General features: G+C 48.9%; 4 protein-coding genes and 1 non-coding gene across 5 annotated transcripts; 3 read left to right on the forward strand and 2 right to left on the reverse strand.

Moving 5' to 3' along the window:
- Nucleotides 1–3,328: 3,328 nt before the first annotated feature.
- tRNA-His (GTG) lies at nt 3,329–3,412 on the forward strand. Its single transcript has one exon. It is a non-coding gene; the product is annotated as a tRNA-His (tRNA).
- A 512-nt stretch (nt 3,413–3,924) lies between these two features.
- An02g07550 (uncharacterized protein) lies at nt 3,925–5,147 on the reverse strand (the record flags this gene model as incomplete). The annotated part of the gene is made up of 2 exons (XM_059746416.1): nt 3,925–5,025; nt 5,082–5,147. The coding sequence occupies 2 exons, from the start codon at nt 5,145–5,147 to the stop codon at nt 3,925–3,927; spliced, it is 1,167 nt and encodes a 388-aa protein (XP_059600015.1).
- Nucleotides 5,148–5,735: 588 nt separating this feature from the next.
- Nucleotides 5,736–6,633, forward strand: An02g07560 (uncharacterized protein; the record flags this gene model as incomplete). Its single annotated transcript, XM_001399852.1, has 2 exons — nt 5,736–5,907; nt 5,975–6,633. 2 exons carry the CDS (start codon nt 5,736–5,738, stop codon nt 6,631–6,633), a joined length of 831 nt encoding a protein of 276 aa, XP_001399889.1.
- A 1,482-nt stretch (nt 6,634–8,115) lies between these two features.
- Nucleotides 8,116–9,582, reverse strand: An02g07570 (uncharacterized protein; the record flags this gene model as incomplete). The annotated part of the gene is made up of 4 exons (XM_001399853.3): nt 8,116–8,910; nt 8,971–9,025; nt 9,073–9,398; nt 9,511–9,582. The coding sequence occupies 4 exons, from the start codon at nt 9,580–9,582 to the stop codon at nt 8,116–8,118; spliced, it is 1,248 nt and encodes a 415-aa protein (XP_001399890.1).
- Nucleotides 9,583–11,865: 2,283 nt separating this feature from the next.
- An02g07580 (uncharacterized protein) lies at nt 11,866–13,539 on the forward strand (the record flags this gene model as incomplete). Its single annotated transcript, XM_001399854.3, has 3 exons — nt 11,866–12,279; nt 12,338–12,571; nt 12,634–13,539. The coding sequence occupies 3 exons, from the start codon at nt 11,866–11,868 to the stop codon at nt 13,537–13,539; spliced, it is 1,554 nt and encodes a 517-aa protein (XP_001399891.3).
- Between the last annotated feature and the right edge of the window lie 675 nt (nt 13,540–14,214).

Genomic DNA, 14,214 nt, shown 5'->3' on the forward strand with positions numbered 1-14,214 from the left:
AGGGATGGGGGTTAAAGAATGCAAAGAATTGACTGGGACGGCGTTGGACCTTGCTTTATCTTCCGGTGTACAAAAAGTAACTCGCTATAGAGACGGTGACGAGGGAAAAGACACAATGGAGTGGCGTGTGCGTTCCGAGCCTGAATCCGGGTCTTTCCCGACACCGTAACCACGGCCGCAGCTGTTGACTTGACTTGGCTTGTGCCGTGTAGATGTAGTCTTGGGCTGACAACTATGCTATAGATGATGGAAAATTCCAATTCTTGTCGGTGATGCCTTCCGGTCTTGCCTACATGGCAACGACCCATTCCCACAGACTAGTAAATTGTATAAAGAGTGCCTCGATGCCCTGGTACTGGAGAGGCATCTGATGGTTTTTCTCCATCTATTCTGTTGACTTGCACACATCAGTGGATAGGTACTATTGGAGTTCACGGTCACCTGTATTATAGTTGTGCTGAAGGAAAGATGAAAGGTTATCCTAAATTCATACCCAGTACTAGAAAGACAATGGAAGGATTGAAAAGTGGATCTACTCGTTTATATCTCTTTCCTTCATCGTCTCTAAGCTGGGTGTTGATGGAAGAAGATCTCTAAAATCAAGATATATTCTACACGACTATATTGAAGCTTTATGACAAATTCTCTACTATATTCAACCATGTAGTGACACATAGATGAACTGTTGACTGAAAATATTGTCCATACAGTAGTAGGTCTAGAATTCTGCCAATGCCCAAAAGGAACAGCAACTAGGTGTACGCATGTACATACAAGGTAGCTATGGCTCTGTTGCCTAGTTCGATCATGTTCAGTGAATATCGGTATTTTCCTTCATCGCAGCCTGCTATCGGGTTGTCCCAATGTCATCTGGTATAATTCTCGGGAGTTGCCTCGTTGCACATATCGAGTGCCACGGAGTTCCCCTTTCGCATGGTGAAACACAAGCTGAACATGCCGCCTTCCCTACTGCTCAGGAGACTATATAATGCCTCTTTACTTGCCCACCAAGTTAACTGTACACCAGGCGTAGACGGTGACGGTAACACCACTTCCCCCGGGGGGAGACCTTCACCCACTCCCTTCACTTCACCTCACCTCCAGCACTTCACTTCCAACACTTTACCCCCATCACTTTGCCCATCACTTTGCCCTGTTCCTTTGTCCCCATTCACTTCCTGCCTCTCGCTTCGCTTGGTCTCGCACATTCTCCCTTCCCCCTCCGCTTTCCCTCCCTTATAATCCGCCTTCCCCCCATCTCGATCCCAGCTCTCTTCTTTCCTCAACCTCGCCTACTCATCGCTCTTTGCCCACCCATCTGTCTACGCCCATCTTTCCTTAGGCGGCTACGCCCATATGCGACACTGCCCATATGCAGCAAAGCCCATACGCACCACCGCCTAAGGCTGCCCACTGTAAGACCCCCCTATCTGGCTTTCAGCCGTCACCCGGAGACACCCTGTTGGAGACTTCCTCCAGTCAGGTAAGTTTGAAATCTATTTTCAAAGCCACTCGTCTCTGAACCTGCTCGATGATGATTTCTTTCCAGAGACTTGCGTGCCTGGTCTTCTGAGAGCAGGTGACTTTTCTTCTTCTATAACCCCTCTGCTCATCAACCCCGGCGATGATGATACATCTACGCTAGATGAGCACGGGTTATTACATGCCACTGTTCGGGTCAGCCTAGATTCATCTCAGGTTGAGCTTTCCCCGTCAGTTACCACGCCTCGAATGATGATAATTATAGGGCACCCAGTTGGGGTCCTATTCTGAGGGGCATTCCCTTTCCTTGCTCCCCTGCTACCCCGTTACCCTTTCATTATTCATTTGCCCATCTGTACATTATCTTGCCTTTACCTGGTCTTCCCATTTCCCCAATCTTTCTATTATTTTGCTGTCCTGGAAAGATGTGCTGCTGTCAGTCTAGGTCCCAAATTATCGACGAAAGAACTTTGGGGAGGGCTAGGAACAAGAGTGGGCGAGGCTGCAATTACACGATGAATACGCTTGGGTGGCCTTACATACTGGACGGGTCCCTTAATAATAATAACAATAAAGGTGAAGAGAAGGAGAGAGAAGAAAACAAAGACATCGATGAATAATTGGGTATTCTAAATGGCGTCATGGATGCAGCTGGAGGATGATGGATAGTACTATATATTGTTGGACTTGTTATCCGATCACTCTTCGTTCGATTCCTTGATGTCTGCGAGACCATCCTCTGGGGTCTCTTGTACTTGGCTATTGTGCGCTATTACATTTGTATTTATATCTCTTATACTCTGATCTGAGTCACTCTTGGGTGTGCCGGCCTACTTCTCTTGTCCAATACCAATCGTCTGCAGGGGAAATCATACCCTCAGAGCTTGACATAGGACATTGACCCCTTCATGAAATAACCAAATGCTCTAAACAATACACTGAACTCCCCACCTACGCACAAGATAGATACACTAAGAGCTAGAGGCAGATACCTGGTCCACATGTCCTAGGCCACCTCCCGATGGGTATTGAATACATTCGCACCGATACATATAGAGCCAGTAGACGATTTTGCTGCTAGCTACGAACGACAGGATGGGCTAGGCTCTTCTAGTTGGGCGTATTGCGTCTACTAAATTGCCGACCTGAATGCATTAATTCCCTTCCTGCATAGGCACGCTCCAGCTGCATTTCCAACGGGTCAGGATCTCGCACAATACATCACCGCTAGCACCAACATATAGTCATGGAAACTACTTCTCATTTCGCGGCAGTGTACGGTGTCTGTGGAGCTTCGCAAAACGTGTTTGATAACTATTTTATAATGGTCATAGTTGTCTGTTCATTCTACATGTCCTGGCAGACTGGTTGGAGTGGTTCAGTTGTCTTCAAATGGATACCAAGAAGACATATGGTTAATTGGGGATTTGTGTGGTTTTTATGGCCCAGAAGAGCTATTCTTGGCTTCTGGGTGCATTAATTCCCGACTGAGGGGATACTGGGCTGTGGGCCTTGAATGCTTCTGTTGGCGCGATTGAACTGCTCATACTACCTACCATAATTGCGAGCAAATGCCATCTCTAAAATATAGTTTACACTAACCCAGAGAAATTAACCAAAACACACGCATCTCGTAACTAAAAGCAAAAAGGTAACACAAGTAAGCAATTAAGACAACTCTCAATGGAGCTCACCAGCCATCCAAGTTCCATAAAAACATCGTAAAACCCCGTCGTAGACCATCCATCCACTCACCCAACATGAACCACTGCCCAGCGGCACACAGCAATCTTATGGTTGTGGTGCCTTATCAGTCAAATTAAGCACTCCCTTTTTAACAAATCAAGGTGCTGTAGTGTAGTGGTCATCATGAAACGTTGTGGTTTTCCGCAGCGCCGTTTCGACCTGGGTTCGATTCCCAGCAGCGCCAAAAATTGGCGTTTGTGCTTGATTTGACTTTTTTTTTTCGTTTTACGTTTTGTCTCTTTCATCTTGCGGTAAGAGATTATAACGTGACACAGGTGGGTTCTTCTTCTTCTTTTACTTTTCCTTACTCGATTCGCAGGATGTCCGCGGGCGAGGGAAGTCTGTTCATTGTCAAAGTCAACCTGGCAATCGCCATGAGCGTATAGGGACTGGGTAGTCGTTCAATATTCACAATCTCCATCAATGCCCACTGGGATTGTGGAAGGGAAGTTAGAAGCCATCGTAGCATTGATAACTTTCGATATTTCTACGAAAGTGCTTGGGGTCATACGATAGGGCTGTGAATGACGCGGAAAGTATGTACAGTCTCCATGGAAAAGAATATCACCTCCGAACCACAAGATGAGAGTGGGTATGTATGTCGAGAATCGCTACCAGCGCAGTCACCAAAATCTTTAACGTCTGGCGTAAGCTCTCCAATGATCGTTGCATGCTCAATCGCCGGTCACAGGGGAATTACGATATTTCACCTAACTGACTAGGTTCACTCAAGCTCCGGTTTGGCCACTCTAACCACTCTGCCCAGCTCGGGCCCAGATACCTGTTGATGGACTCAATAAGGAAGCGGCCACCATCGCCAAACAACCAGAAGTGCCGATGCCAGTGTAGAATCACAGCGTAATGAGCCAGGATTACCAGAGCTTCGGGCCGTTGCATTGCCAAATGTTCGGCATATTCTGGGCTGACTATGACAGGCCAGCCCGTAACTCCGCTTATATTCTTCAGCGAACCTCTCATGGCTGCATTCATGGACTTTTGCAGCGCCTGGACCGCACTGCGATAGGTGGAAGTAATGGCATCGCCCAATTTAGCTCCTTCAATGAGCCGCAAGAGTCTTGCGCACTCGGGTCCCAGATTCGTATCCCAATTGAACAAGATTGCTCCGTCTTGAAGCGGTTTCTTGAGAATTGACTCCTGTAGTGATTGCCACGTGGTCGAAGAAATCACGACGCGAATACCAAGTTGGAGTTTCAGGCAATGCACGAATCGTTCCAGAAATCTATCGAAACTGGTGTCTTCACGGTGAACCAAGACGTCACAGAGAGTATGCATGCCGAGGATGCAGGAGAAAAGAAATAGTGGGACACTGCTCTCCTGGTCAAATTCGAGTCTCCTTTGATTGTAAATCTCCAATGCATGCGTTTGTAGATGGGCTGCATGGCGCCGATACCACTCTCTATTTCCTGGACGCGCTACACTCAAGTGTAGAGCACTTAGTGCAAGGACTTGATTGATGAGATAGGGCGTCGAGACAACAATTCGCATCACGTCCGGGGTACCAATCCATCCAGTCTCCCCTTCGCTGAGGCCGCAAAGGGTGTAATTTGTCAAGTTGAAGAACAGCTCAGCGTGAAGCATGTTGACTGGGGGACTTTCAGAAAGAGAAGAGGGATGTGCAGGCGAACGCAGGGGTAGTTCATCCGTCACCGTGCCAGCAGGTGACGGGATCGATGACTTGCTTGACTGCGAACTGGCCGCCCGTATGAACGGATCCGCGTATTCGCAGGAGCGTTCCGAAGACCGACAGTTGGAACATATCGGTTGTTTCTCGTCGCACTGCACAAGTCAGATTCTGATGCTACAGGTGTGCCAGGCGAACCCATCAAACTTACTTTAATGTGGCGCCGCTTACATTCAAAGCAGCCATTGCGCGACTTCTTATGTGCTCTACGCGGCATCCTTACGATAACTTGGTCGATTACTGAGAGCGCATCTTCCGGCGTACGTGCGCCTAATGTGGCAATGGTGGTGGGTAGTATTGTTCCTGCCTGGCGTGCCTCGTGGTCAAGGATCTCCGCCCATGGCTCCAAATTTGGCGATAAGCTTAAAGTGTGTCTGACCAACAGTCACAACGGACCCGTAAAAAAGGTAGGGTTGCTATTTTCAGAGTTTGAGATGCAGCAGAGACTGGGACGTGTAAGAGGCATAAGCAAGCAAAGCCAGTCTGGGGGAAGTTTCACGAATCCGCGTATGCACAGACCACCTCGTCTGCCACTAAACCAGATCCGGTAGTATATCCAGGCAACGGATCAAGTCCGACACCTTCGAGAAGGGCAGAGTTCTATACGCGTATTCAGATTCTGCGATTCTATCAAGCAGAGATTGTTCTTTTCCTGCGGTACAGCCACGTGCATAATGGCGTCCAAGAGACATATAAGACCAAGGTGGATGCAGGATTCGAGTGCAATCTCGCAACAATCTCACCTCCATAGCTGGATAATCCGATAAAAGTCCCCGAGCGAAGAGACAGCCTACATTCGCCCATCATGGCCAAGCTGGAACCCTACGTGCCAGGCTACTACCTGTGGAGCTACATGCCCTCCGTTCCGGCAGCGGTTATCTTTTTCGTCCTCTTCCTGGGGGCCACCGGAATCCACTTCTTCAAGCTAATCCGATCTCGAGCATGGTTCAATATCCCCTTAGCCATTGGCGGCATTTGTATGTATTCCCTGTTATACTTATATACTCCACAAAAGACAGCCTTATGAACTAACACACAGTACAGTTGAGCTTATCGGATTCATCGCAAGAATAATTTCGCATTTCCATACAGCGGATCTTGGGCCTTACTGTATGCAGAGCGTGCTCATTCTCCTCGCTCCAGTTCTCTTCGCCGCATCTGTATACATGACGCTAGGTCGGATCATACGGAGAGTCAACGGAGAGCAACACTCTCTAATCCCCCTTCGTTGGTTGACGAGGGTCTTTGTCACGAGCGATGTTCTTGCCTTCCTCATTCAAGGCAACGGAGCGGGCTTGCAGGTGATGGATTCAATGCAGACCTTATCGAAAGTCATTGTTATAGTCGGCCTTGTCTTCCAAGTGGGCATGTTCGCTTTCTTCATCATTGTCTCGCTTGTATTCCACAAGCGTATGCAAAAGCGTCCGACATCCGATGCACAGTCACCGTGGAAATTTCACATGTATACGCTCTTCGCGGTCAGTGGTCTCATCCTGGTTCGGTCGATTTACCGTGTTGTTGAATATGCGATGGGGTATAACGGCTACCTCTTGACGAATGAGTGGCCACTCTATGTGTTTGACTCTGTGTTGATGTGGCTTGTTATGGCGATTTGGGCTACGAGATATCCTGGCGATATTCAGACAGGGAAGCCTGAGATGGAGCTCCTTGCGACAAGGAGTGATGATGATACGACTGTATGAGTTTTATTAGACCTTTGTTTGTACCTAGAATGTCATGATTTTTCAGATACACCTTAGTTGGGTGTAAGCCAGTCATACAGTGTGTGTGCGCCTCATACTGTAACGAAGATGCTCGAAATGACCGCGCGAACCTATGCTATCTTCAGCAGAGGTACTGATTTAGCTACAGAACACATCCTGCAAGCCTCCGTAGCTGAAAGATGCATAAGAAACATAAATAAACTTGATAGTTTGCTAGTAGATGACATGACATAAACGAAACTCATTATACACATGGAAAGAAAAATCAACGAAGCCAACAGACGATTGCTTAGGCTACGGATAAACCAGCAAGTCGGAAAAGACTAAATTTGACCTACAGAGCCATCGTAATCCTGTGTAACGGTTCTCAACCCCTGCATTAATATTTGGAAGCAGCAATTACTGTATATAGAACAGTCTACAACTCCCCACAGAGCCCCATAGTCCCTAAACTTGGCACTAGCCAAACACATCCGCTGATTTCCACTCAGCTCTTCTCCCCCCTCTTCGCTAACTACTTATTGTATAGTCTAATTGACGGAAGTTACGATCTGCATTCCTGACACCGAGTATTAACCGATTAGTAGTAACTATCAGACGTCCAAGACCGCTCAGTCGTATCGAATAGTCCCAAACATTAGGTGCCTGGGGGTTTATCGTATCCCTATTTTCCAACACGGCAGACCGCAAGAAAGGAAACAATAATAACTCATGGTATCTCTCTGACTGACACCTTCGAGTGACTTCCTAGCATCAACGATCGTCATGACAGGCTCTGTGCAAGATTGACATCGACTGACATATTTCAATGTGTGGTAGCTTTCAACGGATCAAGATCCAAATCACGACAAAGTTGGATGCATGGCCTGTGCAGGAACCCATGCTCGTCTTTCGCAGTAGTGCTGACGACGATGATGAAGGATCAGGACCCGCTGGCCAGGGCCAGGTGTGTTCATCGCATCCCAAATGTTGGGTTTATTGATAGAGGTAATTTCAATAAGGTTTGATGGTCAGACACTGACTGAATCATGAAGCGAGTGGCGTAACGGACCGAAGGCTGATCCGAGGTAGACAGCCCGAGACTATTGAATCTAATATTGCCCCGTTGGAGGGGATTAAAACGGGGGAAACCTCTACAATGGATACGTAGGCTTGTTGCTAAGACTTGGGCTTTTACTAATATTACCAAAGGCGAGTATAAAACACATTCTTATTACTCCTTCACGCGAACTGCATCTTTCCAATGTCGCTGGGATTCGCTGATTATCCAGCTGTCGTTACTGTTCTATATACAGGTGCCGAAACATCTCCACCAAAGCCAAATAATAGATCCTGTTATGAAAGCAAACGTACTCTATAAGGGCACTTGTTCATGCCATGTTTGCCAGATCACTTGTCCACCCGGACTATAAAAGAGGTTGATTAAACGCAACGTGTATATCTGCCGACCGTCGAATCATTTTATGCAGTAATTCCCAGACCTTCGCCGCCAGTCTTATGGTAAGGGGGCTTGGCGTCCGCAGCGCTGGTAGGGTCAAACCTCCAGACACCGCCGGTCTTGTCGCTCTCCAAAGACGTGACACCGATCATTCTTGCGAGTCGCCAGAATTCCTCATCGTCGGTGTCGTTGACGCGCTTGAAGAAGCGTCGGTCCCACTCGCGGCCTTCTGACTTCTCGACCCTGCGAAGCTCGCGCTGAGCGTTCTCGATCTTGGACTTGGCCACGGACACGGCATCCATATCGCCCCGCTCAATGCCTGCCGCAACGTCCGCCCATGCCCGCCGGCTCTCATAGAGGTCTTGCTGGTCGACGGGCGCCAGAGTCAATGGGGTGGTCTTCGTGTCCTTGACAGAAAATCTGTCCACCTCATGCTTGCGAGAGTCTTTGATGACGAACGAATCCGACCATTGTCCGTCAACAGTGTACAGAGGCTTCTTCTCGCCCTCGTTCTCCTTGAACAGGATGGCGCTGAAGGTGTTCTTCTTGCCGCTCAACCAGCCCTTGCCAGAGTAGTCAATCTTCGCCACGTAGCCAGTGCTGCTGGCAATGCGAGTGGACTTCTCCAGTTCGACGAATGGCGTTCCGTAGATAAGGGATTCGATGTGCAGGTGCGGGAGGGTGATCAGGTACCGTTCCTGCTGAGAAGGATCGTTCTTGTCCGCACCTGGGGGAGTGAGCGTCAACAGAGCATGTCCGATCTGTTTGATCTGAATGGTGCTGGAGAAGGATGCCTTCTGGGCGTTGTATCCTTGAAGCTACATTTCAAGTTCACAATCAGAGCCTCGTCGTACATGAAATCTTGAATAGCTACATACCTCAACGCCATGCTTCTCGTTTCTGATAGCATAAGCAGTAGCAGGGGGATGGTGGCTAAAGCGGTCAATACGATCCGGAGTGGGGACAGCATAACCACCTACCTGACTTGCTCACTGATCAAGGTGGTCTCGCCCACGTCCGCATCGGAATCCCACTTGCCAAGGAACAACTCTCCCAGGAAAGGGTTCAAGGGCTTCTTTTCGCTACCGAGCTTCTCACTGCGACTGCAGTACTGCTGGTGAAGAGTGCTGAGGAACCACTTCAAGACAGCCAGGGCTCTCTTCTCAGGGTCTGCTTCTTTTGCGGCAGCCACAAACAGGGCTGGGTGTTCGGCCCAGTAGGCAGAATATTCGGTCAAGGAGGTGGACGAGAGGATAAAGGGCGGGGCGGTCAAGGAGGAAAGATCTCCGTTGAAGGAGGCGATAGACTGGAGGAAGGTACCATATCGGTTAGCCAAGATCCGTAAGCAATACCGGGTTAGACAGTCTAGAGTGTGGGACCAATTGCCTAGAAGAAATCCGGTCGTTCAAACTTCATACCTTAAGGAAACTTGTCCAGGAACCTTTGCTGTGGGCGGGAACGCCGGACGCTGAATCCTTGCTGGAACTCATTTTGCAGATGTGAAAACAATATCGACTACTGATCTGATACAAGACCGCAGGACTGACTAAGAATAAGCCCTGGGAGGACGGGTGAAAAAGAGTGAAGCGGGGAAGAGAGAAGGAAGAGGGGAGAGGAACAGGAGGGAGACAGATGAATATGTCATGGGGGGGGAGAGTGGAAGAGGAAAGCGGCCGGAGGGCGATCGGGTCACCCACCAAACCCGAATTCAAGCCACCCGCGCAGGGGGTCAGCTCTTTCTACGTCATGGGTGGCTGAGCTAAGCTCTGCGGATGTTTCTTGTCCTGCTTGCTTTTCCACGGAAAGGATGACCCCAAAGGGAGGGAATCACAATGGACTGAGTTTCTGGAGGCCAACCTTATGCTATTACTGTATTCATTGGTGGTTTTCCAAATTCTCGACTCGCGTGCCACTTATGTCTTAGCTCCGTGGCGGAGATTATATTAAGCCAGCCACATCGTTATTCCTTAAGCCTACTAGGTAGTGGAGAATTAACTGAGTATTAAGATGTAATAACGGGCGGGCAAAAAAAAAAAAAAAAATGAAAATAAAGGAAGAGGAGGCGGCAAAAAGCAATTATAACAAGATGTGCAAAAATAGACCGCAAAAGAAGCCCATGACTGTTGTGCCTACAATAACTACTCCTCTACTCTCCACACCATTACCCCTGATCTCGTGATAGCTTATCAGTTGACTTGGCGACCGAACTGCGGCTGGAAGTTCCCCAACAGCTAAACTACTGACCACCAAGTAGACTCCCAGACCCGGGCATATCAAATCTATTGCTGGGTCTGTATAGTTGAACTCCAGATAAGACCTTCTGCCCTTACTTTGCCATACTGGGCGCCGTCTGTTATCTGTCTGTCGCTCAGTTTGATCGCAACCCCATTGGTTACCATGCCCAGCATGACCGCCGAGTCAAGGCTGCGTGTGTGGATCGAAGCTGACTGCAAGCTCTGACACAGTGGTTCCAGGATAGTCACTACAGACCGGTTGAGTGGTTGTAAAGGGCTTTCCGGGGGTTGAAGCTGGACGGAAGCGGAAGGTCTCATTATTGAAACCTTGGGATGTTACTGTGTGAGAGTCCTTCTCGGTAAACACCCTTCTTACGGAGTGAGACCGGGCTTCGAAGGCCTCGATTTTTGCCAGCTGTATAGGTGGACACCCATGTACATCCTCATACTGATCGATCTTGTGCCTTTCTCTTGAGGCTTTAGATCAGATCAACACCCGTCATTCGGAGTCAGCGATCGTCAGCAGCTGATCAAGTAGCCCTACAACCCAGAGACTGTCGATGATTGCCAAGTAGCACGAAATCAAGTTATATGGGAGTGGGCGCGATCGACCAGGTAAAAGCACGAACTTGTCTCTCAGCTCTCCTGAGTCGTGTGAAGTCCCCAGTCTCCACTGTGGCCCTGGTGTCTGAACCGATTACTGGGTGTTCGATACGAGAGCTGCCGTACCCCGGATGCCTTATAGGTTGTTGCGAGAGTGCTGGAAAAACTTGTGCCATCTGGAAAGCTCTGTGCAACGAGATTGTGGACTTGGCCAATTTCCAACATCGTCTGAACCTGGCTGCTGATTCGAAATGGTTCACACGCCGTTGGCTCTGCAGAAGTTCGTTCCTGGCGCCCCTGTGCCGATCGGGTTCCCACCTCCGCGGCAAGCTACGGTTCCCGGCTTCTGCCCCAAGCTTACAACTAGTTTCTCAAGCGTGTTCGGAGTCAAAAAGGCGATGAGCATCAATGGTCTAGCGGCTACCAAAGTTTGATCTGAGCTAAACTTGTATGTGGGTATCGCAGAAGTCTCTGCTCTTACTTCTCTTGGCGATTAAGTGTTTTTAGGGGCAGTTAGTTTGACAGTCTTGCCCTCTCACCGACGATAGTCGCGCTGAAAAATGGAGTCGTGACACTCCACGTGTGGTCGAGAGTTCTCTGCCTCCTGGTGGCCAGGTGCTTTAAATATACTGGTGGATCCAGGGTGCTAAGGCAATTTTTTGGATGTTTAACGACTCATTTATGTACAGTATCTAGGTGTCTGGGTGCTATGGAGCCCCATCCTCTCATTTGTTTTTGATCCTTCGAAAGTTCCTCTAGAAACACTCATTCTTTATCATCAATTGACATTTCCTTGCATAATGTACTTCCTGACTTTCTATATTCGTTCTGGATACCAAACAGAGTCATCTCAGCAATAACGGAAGCCTTGTCGCCGTGCCTGGTGTGACACAAGCCATCAAGAGTGATCTCGAACGGCGTCAATACCCAAGCAATATGTTCGACCGAAAGTTCTTGAATTCGTCCTCGACACTCGTTGTCCCTAATGGACGTCAGAGCTCCAGACATGAGCATCGACCGCCTCTCAACTCAACCATTACCCTCATTCAGGCCACCACTCATGACTCAGACCGTACTTTGCCTCATGGAAACATCCCCGAAGAGGTCCATGAGGATCAGTACAACCAGTTCTCACCTACCCGAAAGATTATTGTCGTTATTATCCTTTCGTATTCTGCTATCCTCGGCCCTATATCCTCCACTGCCATTCTGGCCTCTGTCCCAGAGATTGCCAGGACATTCAGAACAGACGCAGATATTATCACTGCCAGCAACGCTCTTTACCTAGCTTCCATGGGGATAGCTGCTCTCCTCTGGGGTCCTTTGAGTCAGATCTCGGGCCGCCGTCCGGTGAGTGGCATCTGTGCATTCATATTGTTCCTCTTACCCCTAACAGCTAGTCCCTTAGATCCTCATTGCGAGTTCCATTCTCTTCTTTCTTTTTACTGTGGCCACAGCGCTAGCCCCCAATCTTGAAGCCTACTTTATCTTCCGCATATGTGCCGCGTTTCAGGGAACCGCATTTTTAGTGCTTGGGAGTGCCACCGTGGGCGATATTTATGAGCCAATGTCTCGAGCTTTACCACTGGGATGGGTATTGTCAGGTAGTGTGACCGGGCCTGCCCTTGGTCCCGTTCTAGGAGTATGTCTCATCCAAAACATACCATTCACCTGGCTGTTCTTAACTGACACTTTCATATATAGGGCATCATGGCTACCTTCCGCCCATGGAGATATATATTCTGGCTACTTGCTGCATTAAACGGCTTCGCAGCAGTCCTTTTTATGATATTCTTTCCGGAGACCATCAGCCACAAATCAAACGCCCATTTCAGAGGGAAGAGCCTGCCTCAGCAGACCAAGCAGCTCTGGAACCACATCTCACCCCTTCGCATTGCCCGCTTGGTCTTCTCTTACCCGAACATCTTTCTCACTAGCCTCACTGCCGGCGCCTTAGTGTGGAATCAATACGCCCTTCTCACGCCTATTCGCTACGTTCTTAACCCTCGCTTTCACCTGGAAAGCCCCATTGAAGCCGGCCTCTTCTACCTCGGCCCCGGTGGCGGCTACATAGCCGGCACCTTCTTTGGTGGCCGTTGGGCCGATCTTGTGGCTCGGAAATACACTCGTATCCGCAACGGACGACGTATACCTGAAGACCGTCTCCGCTCTTGTGTATCCTTCATCTTAATTGCTATCCCAGCATGCATCCTTGTTTATGGCTGGACAGTTGACAAAGAAGTCGGGGGCATCCCAGTTCCCGTCGTCGCTATGTTTCTGCAAGGAGTAGCCACAATGTTCTGCTTCCCCAGTCTGAACACTTACGGATTGGATGTTATACAAGAGAGTGGTAGAAGCGAGGAGGTCGTCGCGGCGAACTTTGTTTGCCGGTATATGTTTGCTGCTCTCGGGACGGGTGTTGTCCTACCTGCACTTAAGGCAATGGGCGTGGGGTGGTTCAGTACCATCTCGGCGCTGTTTCTGATAGCTGTCGGTGGTGGATTATATCTGACCGCGGAATATGGCCCTCGATGGAGGGAGGCTGTTGATGCAAAGCTTCAGGCTAAAGGGGAAGAAAAGGGGAGAGAACACGCCCCAGAGCATGTTTAATCTCTTGCGACCCATTGGGTCGTCACGTCACAAGCATAATACCCAACTGCATTAATGATTAATCTCGGCCGTGTCGCGACCGGAATGACATTCCATGGTGGATTTTCTTATTCTAATGTACATATCAGAGATTTAGCACATTAAGTTATTGGCTTGGCTACCTCATATAACAGGTTTCTTTTTTTTTCGGCTAGGATAACCCACTCGCTCACAATATCTCACCACCGATTTCAGATAAGCGTTTCTCGGACAGCCTCTGAAAATGCTTCAAGAGAAGCTGTATTCGAAAGTACTCCATGTATCGACTTTGGCCCTAATGAAGACTTGGTCACGAGTATTAAGGGGACGGCTTGCGGGGATTACGGAAATAGATCGCGAGGCTGGACACCCGGACACTGTCTCCGCCCGCTACTGATCGTCTTGTGCCCCTCTTCTCACAACTATAATTCTCTCTCTTCAACCCCAATCCCAATTGTATGAAATTGTCTTGCTTCTTGTCTTGTTGTTGTATTGTGGCCTTTCACTCCATTCTAGCTTGATGGTCCACCTTCGTTTGCCGAGATCTAAAATTAGTTGACTCCACTGGTTCTTATCGATAAACCCAACGCGTGTACCCCATCGGCTCTGCCCCTCCCACGGCACCACAGCTTCGTTACATTCTATTCTGATCTTCCA

Source organism: Aspergillus niger, assembly GCF_000002855.4.
Source record: "Aspergillus niger supercontig An02".
NCBI classification, from domain to species: Eukaryota; Fungi; Ascomycota; class Eurotiomycetes; order Eurotiales; family Aspergillaceae; genus Aspergillus; species Aspergillus niger.